Source organism: Drosophila mauritiana, chromosome 3R (genome assembly GCF_004382145.1).
Source record: "Drosophila mauritiana strain mau12 chromosome 3R, ASM438214v1, whole genome shotgun sequence".
In the NCBI taxonomy this organism is placed as follows: Eukaryota; Metazoa; Arthropoda; class Insecta; order Diptera; family Drosophilidae; genus Drosophila; species Drosophila mauritiana.
The window spans coordinates 16714929-16728803 of NC_046670.1; the positions used below are offsets into that span (position 1 = coordinate 16714929).

The 13875-nt window shown below is 41.9% G+C and overlaps 3 protein-coding genes across 6 annotated transcripts; 2 read left to right on the plus strand and 1 right to left on the minus strand.

Moving 5' to 3' along the window:
* Positions 1 to 419: 419 nt before the first annotated feature.
* LOC117146040 (protein phosphatase PP2A 55 kDa regulatory subunit) lies at positions 420 to 9139 on the plus strand. 4 transcript variants are annotated; one of them, XM_033311979.1, is made up of 5 exons: positions 1040 to 1137; positions 1928 to 2300; positions 5864 to 6015; positions 6079 to 6882; positions 6998 to 9139. In XM_033311979.1, exons 2-5 carry the CDS (start codon positions 2294 to 2296, stop codon positions 7364 to 7366), a joined length of 1332 nt encoding a protein of 443 aa, XP_033167870.1. In that variant the 5' UTR covers positions 1040 to 1137; positions 1928 to 2293; the 3' UTR covers positions 7367 to 9139. The 4 variants fall into 4 exon arrangements, with proteins under 4 accessions (XP_033167868.1, XP_033167870.1, XP_033167869.1 ...); XM_033311978.1 differs by having other exon boundaries at positions 1048 to 1212; XM_033311980.1 differs by lacking the exon at positions 1040 to 1137 and adding an exon at positions 1475 to 1560.
* A 670-nt stretch (positions 9140 to 9809) lies between these two features.
* LOC117144580 (protein Skeletor, isoforms B/C) lies at positions 9810 to 13092 on the plus strand. Its single transcript, XM_033309855.1, has 6 exons — positions 9810 to 10340; positions 10698 to 10920; positions 10995 to 11342; positions 11405 to 11958; positions 12021 to 12246; positions 12304 to 13092. The coding sequence occupies exons 1-6, from the start codon at positions 10250 to 10252 to the stop codon at positions 12929 to 12931; spliced, it is 2070 nt and encodes a 689-aa protein (XP_033165746.1). The 5' UTR covers positions 9810 to 10249; the 3' UTR covers positions 12932 to 13092.
* On the minus strand, positions 13017 to 13755 carry LOC117144581 (protein stunted). The gene is made up of 3 exons (XM_033309856.1): positions 13657 to 13755; positions 13511 to 13593; positions 13017 to 13453 (listed from the first exon to the last, which is right to left on the minus strand). The coding sequence occupies exon 3, from the start codon at positions 13430 to 13432 to the stop codon at positions 13238 to 13240; it is 195 nt and encodes a 64-aa protein (XP_033165747.1). The 5' UTR covers positions 13433 to 13453; positions 13511 to 13593; positions 13657 to 13755; the 3' UTR covers positions 13017 to 13237.
* Between the last annotated feature and the right edge of the window lie 120 nt (positions 13756 to 13875).

Genomic DNA, 13875 nt, shown 5'->3' on the forward strand with positions numbered 1-13875 from the left:
CAGACGAGGCCAAAAACGACGGACACACCTCTGAACTGACCAAAAAAAAAAAAATAAATAAAGAAAAGAAACCTAAAATTTATTAAACACGAAGGCGGCGGAATTTAATTCAAACCGAAAGCAGATGTTTTGTTCTGTTTTGCACGCAGGCGTAATTTCTAAAGTAAACAAATGACAGGAGACGATTCATTTGCACAACCCATTTGTTTGGCCAAGAGCGAGGGGGTAGGTACCGAGGGGTGTGGGGAGGGGACTAGTGGTTGTGCGACAGGTGTTAATTGGCCGACAAATTCAAAAACACGCAGCCCGCTCATGCGATGAAGTCGGGGAGATTCATGCAAACATGCATTATACAACCATTCAACCGGTGTGTGTGCATCCAACACGCTAATAGATTCGACCGTTCAATTCGCCTGCAGATCATCGCTCGGATCACGTTCGTCTTGGACCAGCCCATTCTCATTCGCGTCCACCGGAAGTCCAGTTCCCAATGGGTCGCTGGGGACGGCAGAGTCCGGTGCTGGAGCCGCCGGACCCACAGATGCAGGCCACGCCCCCGCCGCCCACTCTGCCGCCAAGGACGTTCATGCGGCAGTCGAGCATCACCAAAATCGGCAACATGCTCAACACGGCCATCAACATCAATGGAGCCAAGAAGCCAGCAAGTAAGTCAATGCAGTATCATATTCTTAAGTTTTTCCACAAGCATGTTAACTTTATACATGTTGGGGTATAAAAATAGGTCATGGTCAGGCGGTAATAAAAATGTTATCAACAAATATGATCAATTATTGCTTAAGTTCCACAATGTACTCTTCAGATGGTATTTAATTTTACATTGTATCTTGTATTGTAATCTCGTCCCCTAAAAGGAAATAGATTATGCTTTGGAAAAGACGATTTTATTTAACAATTCAAAGTGCCCGCCAAATCACCGTTACCAATAACATTGGCGCCAACAGTCTGCTGTTAGTCGCAAGGACTTTGCAACACCAACGCCTCGGTACACTGCCCAACACTGGGCAAATGCAACGCCGTTCGCACAGCGGCAATTCGGTAGCTTGGAACTCTTATTGTAAAGTGCGAAATTTGCAACAAAATTCATACTTCCATTTTGCGTTGGATTTATCGCAATCCGTTAGTCACTAACCAAGTTAAAACAGCGAGCGGAGCGTGCGGGAGTGGTTCGGCAGCCGTGTAAATAGTGCAAAAGTGCGTGCGATAGCGAAAATCGAGGCGGAATGCCGCTTGTGCAAAAGCAAAAGCCACACTCACTCGCATTCATATTAATATTACGACGCAACGACGAAGCAGTGCAGCAAAAGAGGCGGCAAAAACGGGAAGAAGAGGCAGCGCGCAGAATGTGAATCGGAAACAGAATCAGAAAACAGAAGCTTTTTTTGGACGTCTTATTTTCGGCAACATTTGATTTTTGCCTGAATTTATTGGGTAGTAAAAAAATGGGGAATTGCATGCTTATCCCTTTTTCGATCACGCGGTTTTTGCTCGCAGGCGTAAAGTAATAAGGCATCGCCACTATTTAGTGTTCTCGATTTGAAGGTTAGATTTCGCATATATTTTTTGCTCGGAATTCGCGATAAAACAAAGAGACAAAGCAAGCGGCGCAAACGTGTGTCTGCCTCAGTGTGTGTGTGTGTTTATTTGTATTTCGCATTTGTTTGGCAAAATGCAATAAATAATAATAATTGTGGATTAACTGGCAAATATCTCGTTTTATCGGTGTGAAGTAATTTTTTTGTATTCGCTCACAACCACCGGCTGCACTCGCTCTCTCCCTTTCGCTCGCTCGCACACACACACACACGCGCAAATGCACGTATAAAACGCACGCCAAAATTCTGCCGCTGCGCTGCTGCCGCCGACGTCGTCGTCGCGAACAAAAAAATAATTTCCCCTACTTTTGCAGTTCTTTCTTCCCCTCTACATGCTTAAGTCGTGCTAACACACAAAAAATACACAATTAACAAAAGAATCAAATGCATAAACAACAACGGAAAACCAAAGTGTAATCAAACGAATTAGTGAAAAGAGCTTAGAAGAAGAAGCGTAATAATCGCGCTCAACTTTTTGAAACTTCAAAATCGGCAGCTACAACAACAACACCACCCCCGTGAGAAAGAGACGGAGCTAGAGAGCGCGAGCGCAGCTCCTTTGGCCTTCTCCTTTTGTTCTTGTTATTTTTGTTGTCGCTCCGTTTATCGTTGCTTCTAGTGCTGTTGTTGTTGTTTTAGCTGCGGCTGCTTAAAAATCGACGCAAACTGTTCGGTAAAACATGGCCGGTAAGTTTAATTCTTTCCTCTCCCTTGCCGATGCTCTTCTCCTTCTCTCCTCCTTCTTCTCTGCTGCTCTTCGCGTTCGTCACTCGCTTTTTGTGTGGGAACTGCCAACTTTTTTTTAATACACTACAGTCGAGTATTATGGGTTTGGTTGTAGGTTTGTGATTTTGTGGATGGGATCGTTTTGATTTCACTTTTATATAAATAACCGAATACCGAATTTCGAGTTTTTATCGACATAAGTTTATGAACAAGGCCAAATTGCAAGGGTATTCTACTCTATGTTTTGGCATTTCCTCGATCTATTTTCGCTTTTCTGATCATTTTGATGTTGGCATTAAATGCGCCAATAAACAAATTCAGTGAGAAGTAAACAAACTAGTCTCGAACGCATTCGAATAACAACTTTTCCCTATCAACTAGCATTGATCTTTGCACTTGAACGAAACGCCGAAAGCGACGTGAGCTGCATGCAAAAGTCAAATTGACAGGCCCCCGCAGCCCCTAAAATATATTTTTTAAACCAAAACTGAGCCCCCTCCCCCAATTGCATTATCTATTGCAAATAACAAAAAAAAAACGCGCAACTAAAGCAACTCGTAAAGGTTAAGCACGAATCGCTACGACAGTATGCATCCGATAAGAAGATCTATACAGAGTACGGTAAATTTAGTAAACAGATCAAACTGCTACAATTTATTTAATTTTTTTTTTTTACAAGATTCTTTTGTTTTTGTATTGAACATTCTTTAATTTGAGTGAACACAATTTTGTATGAGGATACTTTTCTAACATTTAAAGGACGTTTTGCAAGAGTATAAAATTGATTTCGAGCACATGCTCGATACAGAGACACAATTGCCATAATTAAATAATAAACAATTGCACAAAGTGCTGAGAATGCGGCGTACAAATTGGCTCGGTCAATAGATATAGAGCCCTCGAAACTGGATCGTGTTTTTTTTTTTTTTTTTTGCCATGTGCAAATTGAGTTAAAGTCGCAATGGACCAAAGGAAACCCCATCCACCACACACCCCCTCTATTTTATTCAATTTCCCCAAGCATATTCCCAGACAACGTGACGTCGCTCAGGTTTATAGACTTTTTTCGTCGCTTCTTTGCGATGTATGCAAAATTATTTGGCAATTTCATATGCAGTCTCTGTGTATCTGCAAGATACGCACAAGTGGACATGGACATCTCCTAATGGCCTGCACGTCTCCAGAAGTTGAACAACACAATGGCGCCGAACAAGGCATTACATAAGTTTTGATGTTCTAGTCATGAGAAATGCGGAGATTTCGAGAGGGTTAAGTAAAGAGGGGCAGATTGATGTGTGTCTTAGATTAGATTGGATATGGTAATTGACGGGGGGGTGGTACTGGCGAGGTGCTACAGAGACGAACGTTAAGGCTCTTTTGTGCTCAATTGGCAATGCACACTTGAAGAGCCCAAGAAGCCAAACAAGCTGAGATCATAACTAAACAACCAATCAATTATCGATTAGGTGGGGCCTGTACTATTCAGTTTCTTGCTAGACTTTGCAATATAAACAATAGCTGAAATAGCGAAAATGTTTTAAAGAAGCATCAGAATGTTTGTTTGCCCATACCCCAAATAACTTGCTCATTAATGATTCCTAACCAATATTCTTAATTGCTCGCTCCGTGGTTCAGCCATGCATATGAATTATTTCTGTAACGCTTTCCTTCGAGGAAACAACTTATCCAAGGGGCTGCCAAAATAAAAAAGGATTTCCATGCCGGAACGGGGCACCCGTTCACCGCTCCTCATCCGCTATATACATATTCACCTTGCCTTCTGTGTTTGTCAGTCGTGCAGTCCGTTCCGCCATTCTCTAGGTCGTTCAGTTGTCCCGCCCTATAGCGTATATAGACTGAAAACCGTGATATTGTAGATAGATAGGTAGATAGTATGGTATAGCAGAGTATAGTAGTGGGGGGATGGAGCGCTAGAGCTTTGGCTTAGCGGCGACATCGCGTGGTTGTGTTAAATAATTATGTCAATATTTGAGTTTCATTATTTTGTTCCATTTTGCGGGCGCTCATGAAAATCTACTTATCTCGTTATGTACGTTTATATGCGATCTAACGAATAAATAAGCGAGCAAGAGCAATTTTTCTTGTTTTTCCCCATATACTTCCCAGTGAAAATGCTACAATTATTTTTTAATTGGTGCCGTAAGAACTAATGAGTTGTTTCGCAATCTTGAGTGGTAATATATTGGCATAGCGAAATTTATAAGATTTTCTTTAAGGCAACCGCATAATTTAGTAACATGATTTATTTACTAATTTTCGGACATTACACAATTAAATGGCTCATCGATTCAACACTTTTGTTTTCATTTGTGCATTTACTACGACGACGAGTTCAATGACTCAACATCTCTAAATGGTAGTTTGCTAGGTTTGCGGAGGCGTTTGCAAACCTGCCACATATAATAGGAACTATAAATAGTCGCAGTGCCGCGAGATGTTAGTTATGACTGACTAATTGGACGACTGAGTGCCTTTGATCCTATTACGGTGCGGATACCCTGCACACTCGGAGTAAAAACAGTCGGCATAAATATGTACAATTGCTGCGCCTCGTCAATCGCATTGTGACGTCGTCAATGGCAGCAGGAAAATGCCAACAGACTGCCAATAGCCAGCGGATAATGAGGTCACAGCACATGGGACTGGGCTGGGCAAGGGCTGTGCCAAAGAAATCAAACAAACAAAGCCCAATGAATATTTGGGAATGATGAAAAAATTGCCAAAATTCGCACACAGCCCCCAGACATGGGGGCCAAAAACAAAAAGCAAATGGCAGATACAAAACGAAATGGAGTACAGTGGGCATGACAAACATTTTATGTATTACCTACATGAAGTCTATAATGATGCCGGAGGCATTATATTGATAGATTATTACTTTTAATACGGGTTTACTTCGAAATTGATTTAAAAAAATGAAAATATCTATAAATAAAGATAAAGTACATCCTGCATACCACTGTCGGTGAAAAGGAAAACTCATTTTCCAAATGAAATGCTCCCATTATGGAATATCAGTGTATAAAGTGAGGTTTTCGAATAAGGAGGACAGCAGCAACGTCATCGTTTACACAACGTACCGCAATCGCTAAAAGTGGCTGTGCAGAGAGAGAATGGCAAAAAAGAAGCGGTGGAAAAGGGGCGTGGTTGTGGGCTGAAAGCAGCTAGACAAGGAAACGGAAAGAGGAATATTTGGCCAAGAGATTAAAGGGCTTTAAAGACAGGCAGACCGGCGCGGAAGGCCGAGTATGGCGTCATTAGCAAATATTTGGGCAGGCCCAAGATACCGTCGTCATAGTTGGTTGTCCTTCCGCTTACCATCTATGTATGTTCCTTTGAACATGTATGGGCTCGGGAGCAAATCAAACGTTACACTTGGTTTCATGAGCCGCCAGCCTTCTCAGTTAGTTGTCCAATCGAATTGCCATTCAGTGGATCGAACTCCAGCTGGCCGAAAGTGTCAAATTGAATACTCATCATTTGGTCCTGCTCTGTCTTTTCAGGTAATGGAGAGGCGTCTTGGTGCTTCTCACAGATTAAAGGCGCCCTAGACGATGATGTCACGGATGCAGACATCATATCCTGCGTGGAATTCAATCACGATGGCGAGCTGCTGGCCACTGGTGACAAGGGCGGTCGCGTCGTTATCTTTCAGGTGAGTGAAATATATTTTTTGTGCAATCGTTACATTATTTAACTTATCATCAAACTATTGCAGCGTGATCCTGCCTCAAAAGCCGCCAATCCGCGACGCGGCGAATACAATGTCTATTCGACATTCCAATCGCACGAGCCCGAATTCGACTACCTCAAGTCCCTGGAGATTGAGGAGAAGATAAACAAGATCCGGTGGCTGCAACAAAAGAATCCCGTGCACTTTCTGCTCTCGACCAACGACAAGACAGTCAAATTGTGGAAGGTCAGTGAGCGTGACAAGTCGTTCGGCGGCTACAACACGAAGGAGGAGAACGGCCTGATCCGGGATCCACAGAATGTAACGGCCCTCCGAGTGCCATCCGTGAAGCAGATACCACTGCTGGTGGAGGCCTCCCCACGGCGCACCTTCGCCAATGCACACACCTATCACATCAATTCAATAAGCGTTAATTCGGATCAGGAGACCTTCTTGTCGGCCGACGACCTGCGGATCAATCTGTGGCACTTGGAGGTGGTCAACCAGAGCTACAACATTGTCGACATCAAGCCAACCAACATGGAGGAGCTAACAGAGGTGATCACGGCGGCCGAATTCCATCCGACCGAGTGCAATGTGTTTGTCTACTCGAGCTCTAAGGGCACAATACGATTATGTGATATGCGTTCGGCGGCGCTATGCGACCGGCACAGCAAACAGTTCGAGGAGCCCGAGAATCCAACGAATCGTAGCTTTTTCAGCGAAATAATCAGCTCCATCAGCGATGTGAAGCTAAGCAACTCGGGTCGCTACATGATCTCCAGGGATTACTTGAGCATCAAAGTGTGGGATCTGCACATGGAAACAAAGCCCATTGAGACTTATCCGGTTAGTTATTACCTAATATAATGTGTTTCTTGAAGGTAGAGGTATCTGCAGAAGTTTTGAAGCACATCTGATTTTAGCTGAGAGTCATACTAATTTCATGGTTTATTTTTTACAGGTTCATGAATACCTGCGCGCCAAGCTGTGCTCGCTGTACGAGAATGACTGCATCTTCGACAAGTTCGAGTGCTGTTGGAACGGCAAGGACAGCTCAATAATGACCGGAAGCTACAACAACTTCTTCCGCGTCTTCGACCGCAACTCGAAAAAGGATGTGACGCTAGAGGCGTCCAGGGACATCATCAAACCGAAAACGGTGCTTAAGCCACGGAAAGTTTGCACTGGCGGCAAACGGAAGAAGGATGAGATCAGCGTGGACTGTCTAGATTTCAACAAGAAGATCCTGCACACCGCCTGGCACCCCGAAGAAAATATCATCGCCGTGGCTGCGACCAATAACCTATTCATATTTCAGGATAAATTTTAGCCAACACTCCTCACAAGAACCACACCATACGCCACAATCACACAAGCAACTATATCTACAGAAACACCAAGAACTACGATCACGCCTCATTCTTATGTTAAATTAATTGGTTTGTTTCAAAATAGTTTTCAAATTTCACTTGCAATCAAATTGTTTGCCTAATACCATTACCTCAGGCCACCCTTGCCCTATCCCCATCCGTTCCCCTTCCCGCCCCCCAAAAAAACCAACCTTACATCATACATAATGCCATAGCAAAAGCTTTGTATAACGAGAAACAATACCAGAAACTTAAGAGATGGAAACAAATTTTTATACATTACATTTATAGATAGTGAAGCGTATATTTGATTTCATGTAGCGCAATTCAAAAACCCACAATAAGAGTAATATATTATGATAGCTATTGATTTCGCCGAAAATTTTTGTATAATTAGCGCCAGCGCCGAAGTATTTGTAATAAAAGATAATAATATACAACATAAAAAAAAAAAAATCATAAAATGCATGTTGTAATATTTTTTCTGTTCGCTTGTTAAGTTTACGATGAAAAGTCAAGAAACATATGCGCCCTGTTTGCTCTACTTTATAAATATAGACTAAACACGAATTTCCGATTGTTTATTCGTTTGACAACGTTCATTCCATGCAAAAAGAGACGATAGGCCGCGGAGCTTGTCGATCGACTATGTCTCATTTTAAATCTCATCAGCAACGTCAGCAATCGAACAGCCGGAAGTTGTCTCAGTCAAACCAATTTAAAATGCTCATTTAAACACTTAATAAATTCACTAAGAACCCAATGCTAGACCAGAAAGCAGAAGTCAAAGAGATGAGGCAAACGCGGAAGAAGTATAAAATAGATGCATTGATAACGTATGCATCGCAGTTAATTGATACCTACATATACATATAAAAAACGCAGCCTAAGTTTAAAATACAAATTAGTGTTCTCAATTCGTTTAATTTAAAGTCTATCTGAAATGAGAGAAACAAGAAAAAAAAACCAATAAAAAGAAAACACTATTTTTATACGCTACATTTAAGCTAAGTATTGCTACTTTTAGTTCAACTATGCGTGCGTGCGTCCAAGACCAATTCTCACATATAGTCTATCTGCCCCTTGGCCCCGCCCCCTTTTTCATCGGTCAACGACTTTTCCAGCGTGTTTACTGTTTTGTAAAGTTTCTTCTGTTCATTATCATGTTTTCCATAAAGAACTATAAACAAAGCAACCATTTTTATAGGTTATCTAGTGTCTAGTGTTAACAAATAAAAAACAAAACAAAAAATTATATAAAACGCAAACCATAAATGATAAATGAAAGTAAAAGTAAATTATAAACCATGCGCTGAAAATGTTAAACGACAAAATTCTGAAAAATGTACGGCAGCAAGTTCAAAACACTGAAATGTAAACGCATAAAATGATGAAATAAAAACTAAAACAACATAAATTGTGCTTCTTATGAGAATAATGATATATTATTAATATTGTACTTTCAATAAACTAGTAATACGAGTACGAAGAGTGCAGCGGGATAGAAGATAGAAGCAGAGCCTAAATTGTTTAGAAAATAAGAATTCAGTGAAAATTGGTCTAGATCCTGAGTTAATCGTATACAAATTTTCCAGAAGTTCGATACAAATATTTTGGTTGCAAATTTCATGTTTTTGATCGACGACCCTCTTATTCAATTTTGTTTGCAACGCACATCTTATTCATATATCTTTGACATGCCTTTTTGTAAATAAAATCGCAAACACAAAAAAGAGAACTTAAAACGAAAACATTATTCATTAAATGAAATAAAATCCAAAGCAGTCGAGTAGAGAAACTGTTGCAATTGCTGTTTGAATAAAAACGCAAACAGACGACAAATTGCAATTGATTAGTTTTAAAAACATTGAATTGCTATTCAAAATAAAGATCTAATAAAAGCAAACTTAAGGATAAAGTTTAGTTTTGCAAGCAAGAAAATTGTGAAAAATAATGAAAGTGTGTTTTATTTCGTCCCAGGCAGTCCCAGATGGTTACATTTACCCTGATAAGAACTATGATCAAGAAAAGCTATAAAAATAATACTCAATGGGGTCAGTAACATTAATATCGCAATATATATTTTATGCGAATTAATTTGCTCTACGTGATAGCGAGTAATTATAGAACTTTTCCGAAGAATTTTATAAAAATCATGTACAGTGCACATGTAGGTGGTATATATGTATATTGTGGTATTATTTTGGAATCTTTCAAGCACACCTCGCGTATTCCGTATGCAGCGAGTACCGTTACGTCCACTCTTGGCCATTTCAATGCCAATCACGCATGCGCACAGCTCAAGAGAGAAAGACTCGGAGAGCACAGTGCTCACTTAACATTGCCAAGACCACGACGTCGGAACTCCGAAAGAAACCCAAACCGAAATAACGGCGGCTTAAAGTCTCAGTTCACTCAGATCGCTTGGACAGTGCGGTTCGTTTTTGATTTCGGCCTTAAGCGCGAGCTTTGGAAAAAGTAAAAAATATATATAAAAACGCCGGAACTGCTGCCTAAACCTGTTTTGGCCAAGTGAACACAACAACAATAGCAGCGAAAACGCATGCAAGTGACGAAACGACCTTAAGCAAAAGCAAGAAAAATTATAAATAATTTACTTGGCTATCAATTAATATTAAACATACATATATATGTATGTTTTTGAAATCTGACCATCTTCAGTGACGCAGCGAACCCGGGAAAAAACCCGAAATGCAAAATGCTGCAGCGTGAATAAGCATTCAAAGACATAAAATCGATTCAAAAATTTTAAAAAATTAAAACGTGGCTTTGGAAGTGGGAGTGAAATAAACCAGACCGGGATAACAAAGGAAGGAAATAAGATGACATTGAGCAGCAGAGTTCTTTGTCTGCGATTGCAGCACCATTTACTACTGGTTATTTTAACGATTTTCCTGCTATGCCCCGCCGCATGTGAGTTAACTAGACTACATTGCAAACTTAACAATAACAAGAAAACCGAGGCAAACTGCAAAAGAAAGAGAAATTTGTACTGGCGTTACGCTCCAGACGGGGCGAAAACAAATTCACTTTCGTGTAAAACTAGAGAAACTGGTCTAGTCTTGGATTGGTCTCGCAGAGCTCCCGCCAGGGGGCGCCACCTGGCCCAGTGGCAGTAAATCAGAAGCCAAATTGTTGGCTTATTAGTCAGAGCGAAAATCAAAAAAAAAAAAAACAAGTTTGTTGTCATAGTCTTTCGTTTGCGATTTGCTTTCAATGTTTTTGTTTTTGCCGGCTTTGAATTTTCTAAATGATAACTTATCCAAATAGTGGCTCAGAACGAAGAGGAGGATGGTCCGTACCGGGGAAAATATCTGGGGAAACTGAACTCCTACCATCATCAAGTGTCCGGCGATGTGTACGCCGTGAATGAGTACACCTTTCTGATTGTGGGCTTCAACTACGACGGCAACGGGGCGGATACGTTCTTCTGGTCGGGCGCCAGTAATCGGCCGGGACCGCAGGGGTTCATTGTGCCCGATGAGTATGGCAAGTAAGTGTAAAAATATATATTATTCCTATGGAGAATAAAGTGACATGAATATATGATGCAAATGCTAACCGTAGAACCAACATCCTGGATCGCTATCACAACAAGGATTTCACGCTGACACTGCCGGATCGAAAGAAGATAACTGAAATCAAATGGCTGGCGGTGTACGATCTGAGCAGTCAAAACAACTTTGGCGACGTGTATATACCCGAGGAGTTTGATCCACCGATGAGCCAATTGGGCGGAACCTTCTCCAAGCGCAGTCACAATGTGAGCAGCAGCAGTGTTGAGATCTTGGACTCAAAGACCATTCGCATCAAGGACTTTACCTACGATGGGCGCGGCAAGAGGACATTTTTCTGGACAGGAGTCGGGCCACAGCCGTCGAGTCGAGGAAGCAAGCTGCCAGATGAGCGAGGATAGTAAGTGTCTCTAGGGATTTAAGAAAGTTAATCACAAACCCATTTAAACAATGATCATTTAGCCTTGATCCTATAAGACAGTACAACAAGGAGACCATAGAACTGGAACTGCCTGGCGATAAGACTATCTTTGACATCGATTGGATCAGTGTCTACGATGTGGCTGACAATGAGAACTACGGTCATGTCCTGTTCAACGATAAACTGAATGTTCCGCCATCCCTGGTGAAAGTTACGCCATTCGAATTCTCGCTGCCCAATTGCCGGCAGCTACACAAGGATATGCAGGTGTCCTGGGAGGTTTTCGGACCGCAGATCACGTTTCAACTATCCGGTCAGGTGGGCGCCAACGATTATATGTCTTTCGGCATATCCGGATCTGATGTATCCAGCCAGATGATTGGCTCTGATGTCGTGGTGGCCTATATAGACGACATCAGAGGCTACACCGTGGACTACAATATCACTTCGTTGGCGCCGTGCGTTCAGGTTTTGGGCCAAAACAAAGGAGTTTGCCGGGACGATGTGGTTGGTGGATTGGATAGCTTCCAGTTGAATACGTATAGTCGCAAAGATGGCATTAATACGATCAGTTTTAGGCGGACCCTCAAGTCATGTGAGTTGGTTATCATAAGTGGTATGGCTTTTCCTTACTGATGTAGCGCTTCCACATTTCAGCCGATGATGGCGATAAGGAGATCTTCCTAGACCGCAGCAACTATGTGATCTGGGCCTTTGGCCCATTGGACTCGAACAACGAGCCCGCCTTTCACACTTACTATCCCAAGAGCGATATAGTGATAGATTTTAACACCACAGAACCGGTTAATGATTGCTTTGCGTTTACAAAACGAGCGGAGACGACTAATCCTCCAGTGTGGGAGCGAACCAGGATAACAGATGCGTAAGAATCCGATCTTCCTGCATGGATGAACACTTTATATAGTTAACTGTTTTACAGAACTGTACGCACCTTCAACGCTTACTTGGGACCCTCTGGAGGACTTCGTGGCTATCAGGGATTGACGAACCATGTGTCCAGTGGCTTGGCCTGGTACATCAACGGCTACATGATTCCAGAGCTTTACCTAAAGCGTGGTCTGACCTACACCTTTAAGGTCAGGGGTGGCAATAATCCTCACTCCCCGGAGCACTATCATCCGTTGGTTATCACCGATGATCCCCAGGGTGGATATGATCGGCTGTCTGATGCGAAGCAGAGTGAGATTCGTGTATTGGCCGGTGTTGAGTTCACCAGGAGAGGCAGGCCCAAGCCCACGGCTGCTGGACCCCTGTGCCTGTCCAGATATCCTCAAAATAGTGATCGTCGGCTGGATGATAACTTCCCCACTTTCAAGAAGTTCAATCGATCGCTGATCACCGAGTGTGTGGAAGGGGAACCGGCTCTGTTGGAAATTACTCCAAATATCACGTGGCCGGATACTGTGTACTACAACTCCTTTACCCATGGCAATATGGGCTGGAAGATTCACATCGTGGACAGTTATACCAACTTGAAGAGTGGATCGGTGGGCTTATCCTGGTCCTTGTGCATCATCCTGCTACCGTGGCTCGTGCTCCAGAACTGACTGTTTTCTCATTCTTAGATTCTCCTACTTAGTGTCTTAGTCTAAATTAAGCAGTCACAATCTATGTATTTGATACGCGTGTGTAGAATGTATGCTAAATGTTGTGTATATTATTATTTATATGATATTTAAATACAGAACTGTGTTGTACTTTAGAAGAATGAGCTATCAAGTTTTTATCAAAAAAAAAAATTTAATGTACATCGTTTTTTCAGTGATTCAGATTTATTTGAAATGTTATTGTAGAATCGTGTTATTCTGGATGGAACATGTTGTACAAATCACCGAAATGGGCCGCAAAGGCGTCTAAGACTCGGAATCGCGTTCTACCTTCTTGCGCGGCACAGGCTTTCCGTTCACCCACGGAGTGAACTTCACAATGCTGATGTTTCGCTTGGCGGCGTCTGCGCGCAGCTCAATGCGCAGGGCCTCTCGCACCACTCGGGCTGCGATGTTGGAATACTGGATATAGTTAATACCCAGATCTCTCCAGGCTTTCATCTTGCAGTAGTATGGGATTAACTATAAAGATGTTGGGATATTAGGTAAAAGAAACTGTGTGCATATAGAGGGTCTTACCTTCTTCCGTAAAGAATTCGAAGAATCTGATAAAAACCGAGAAACAGTTCTCTTTTCAAGATTTCGCACACGGTTGGTAAAGCCTATGTTTATATTAAATTGCAGTAAGTTATAATATCAAAGTTAAATCACAGCGGCTTGCTTACCTCCTCACTTAAAAATCTTTTAAGGATTGACAAAGCACGTGTTTATCGATATTGATGTTTTTTTATCCAGGCAGGGCTGCAAGCTTAAATGAACTAGGAGTTCTATGGATGCGATAAAAGTTCGATTTAAAACCAAATCGATATAATTCCTTATATATATTCAAAATATAGCTTAAGTTACATGAAATGTGAATATAGGTTACTTTTCACTCCCCAAGC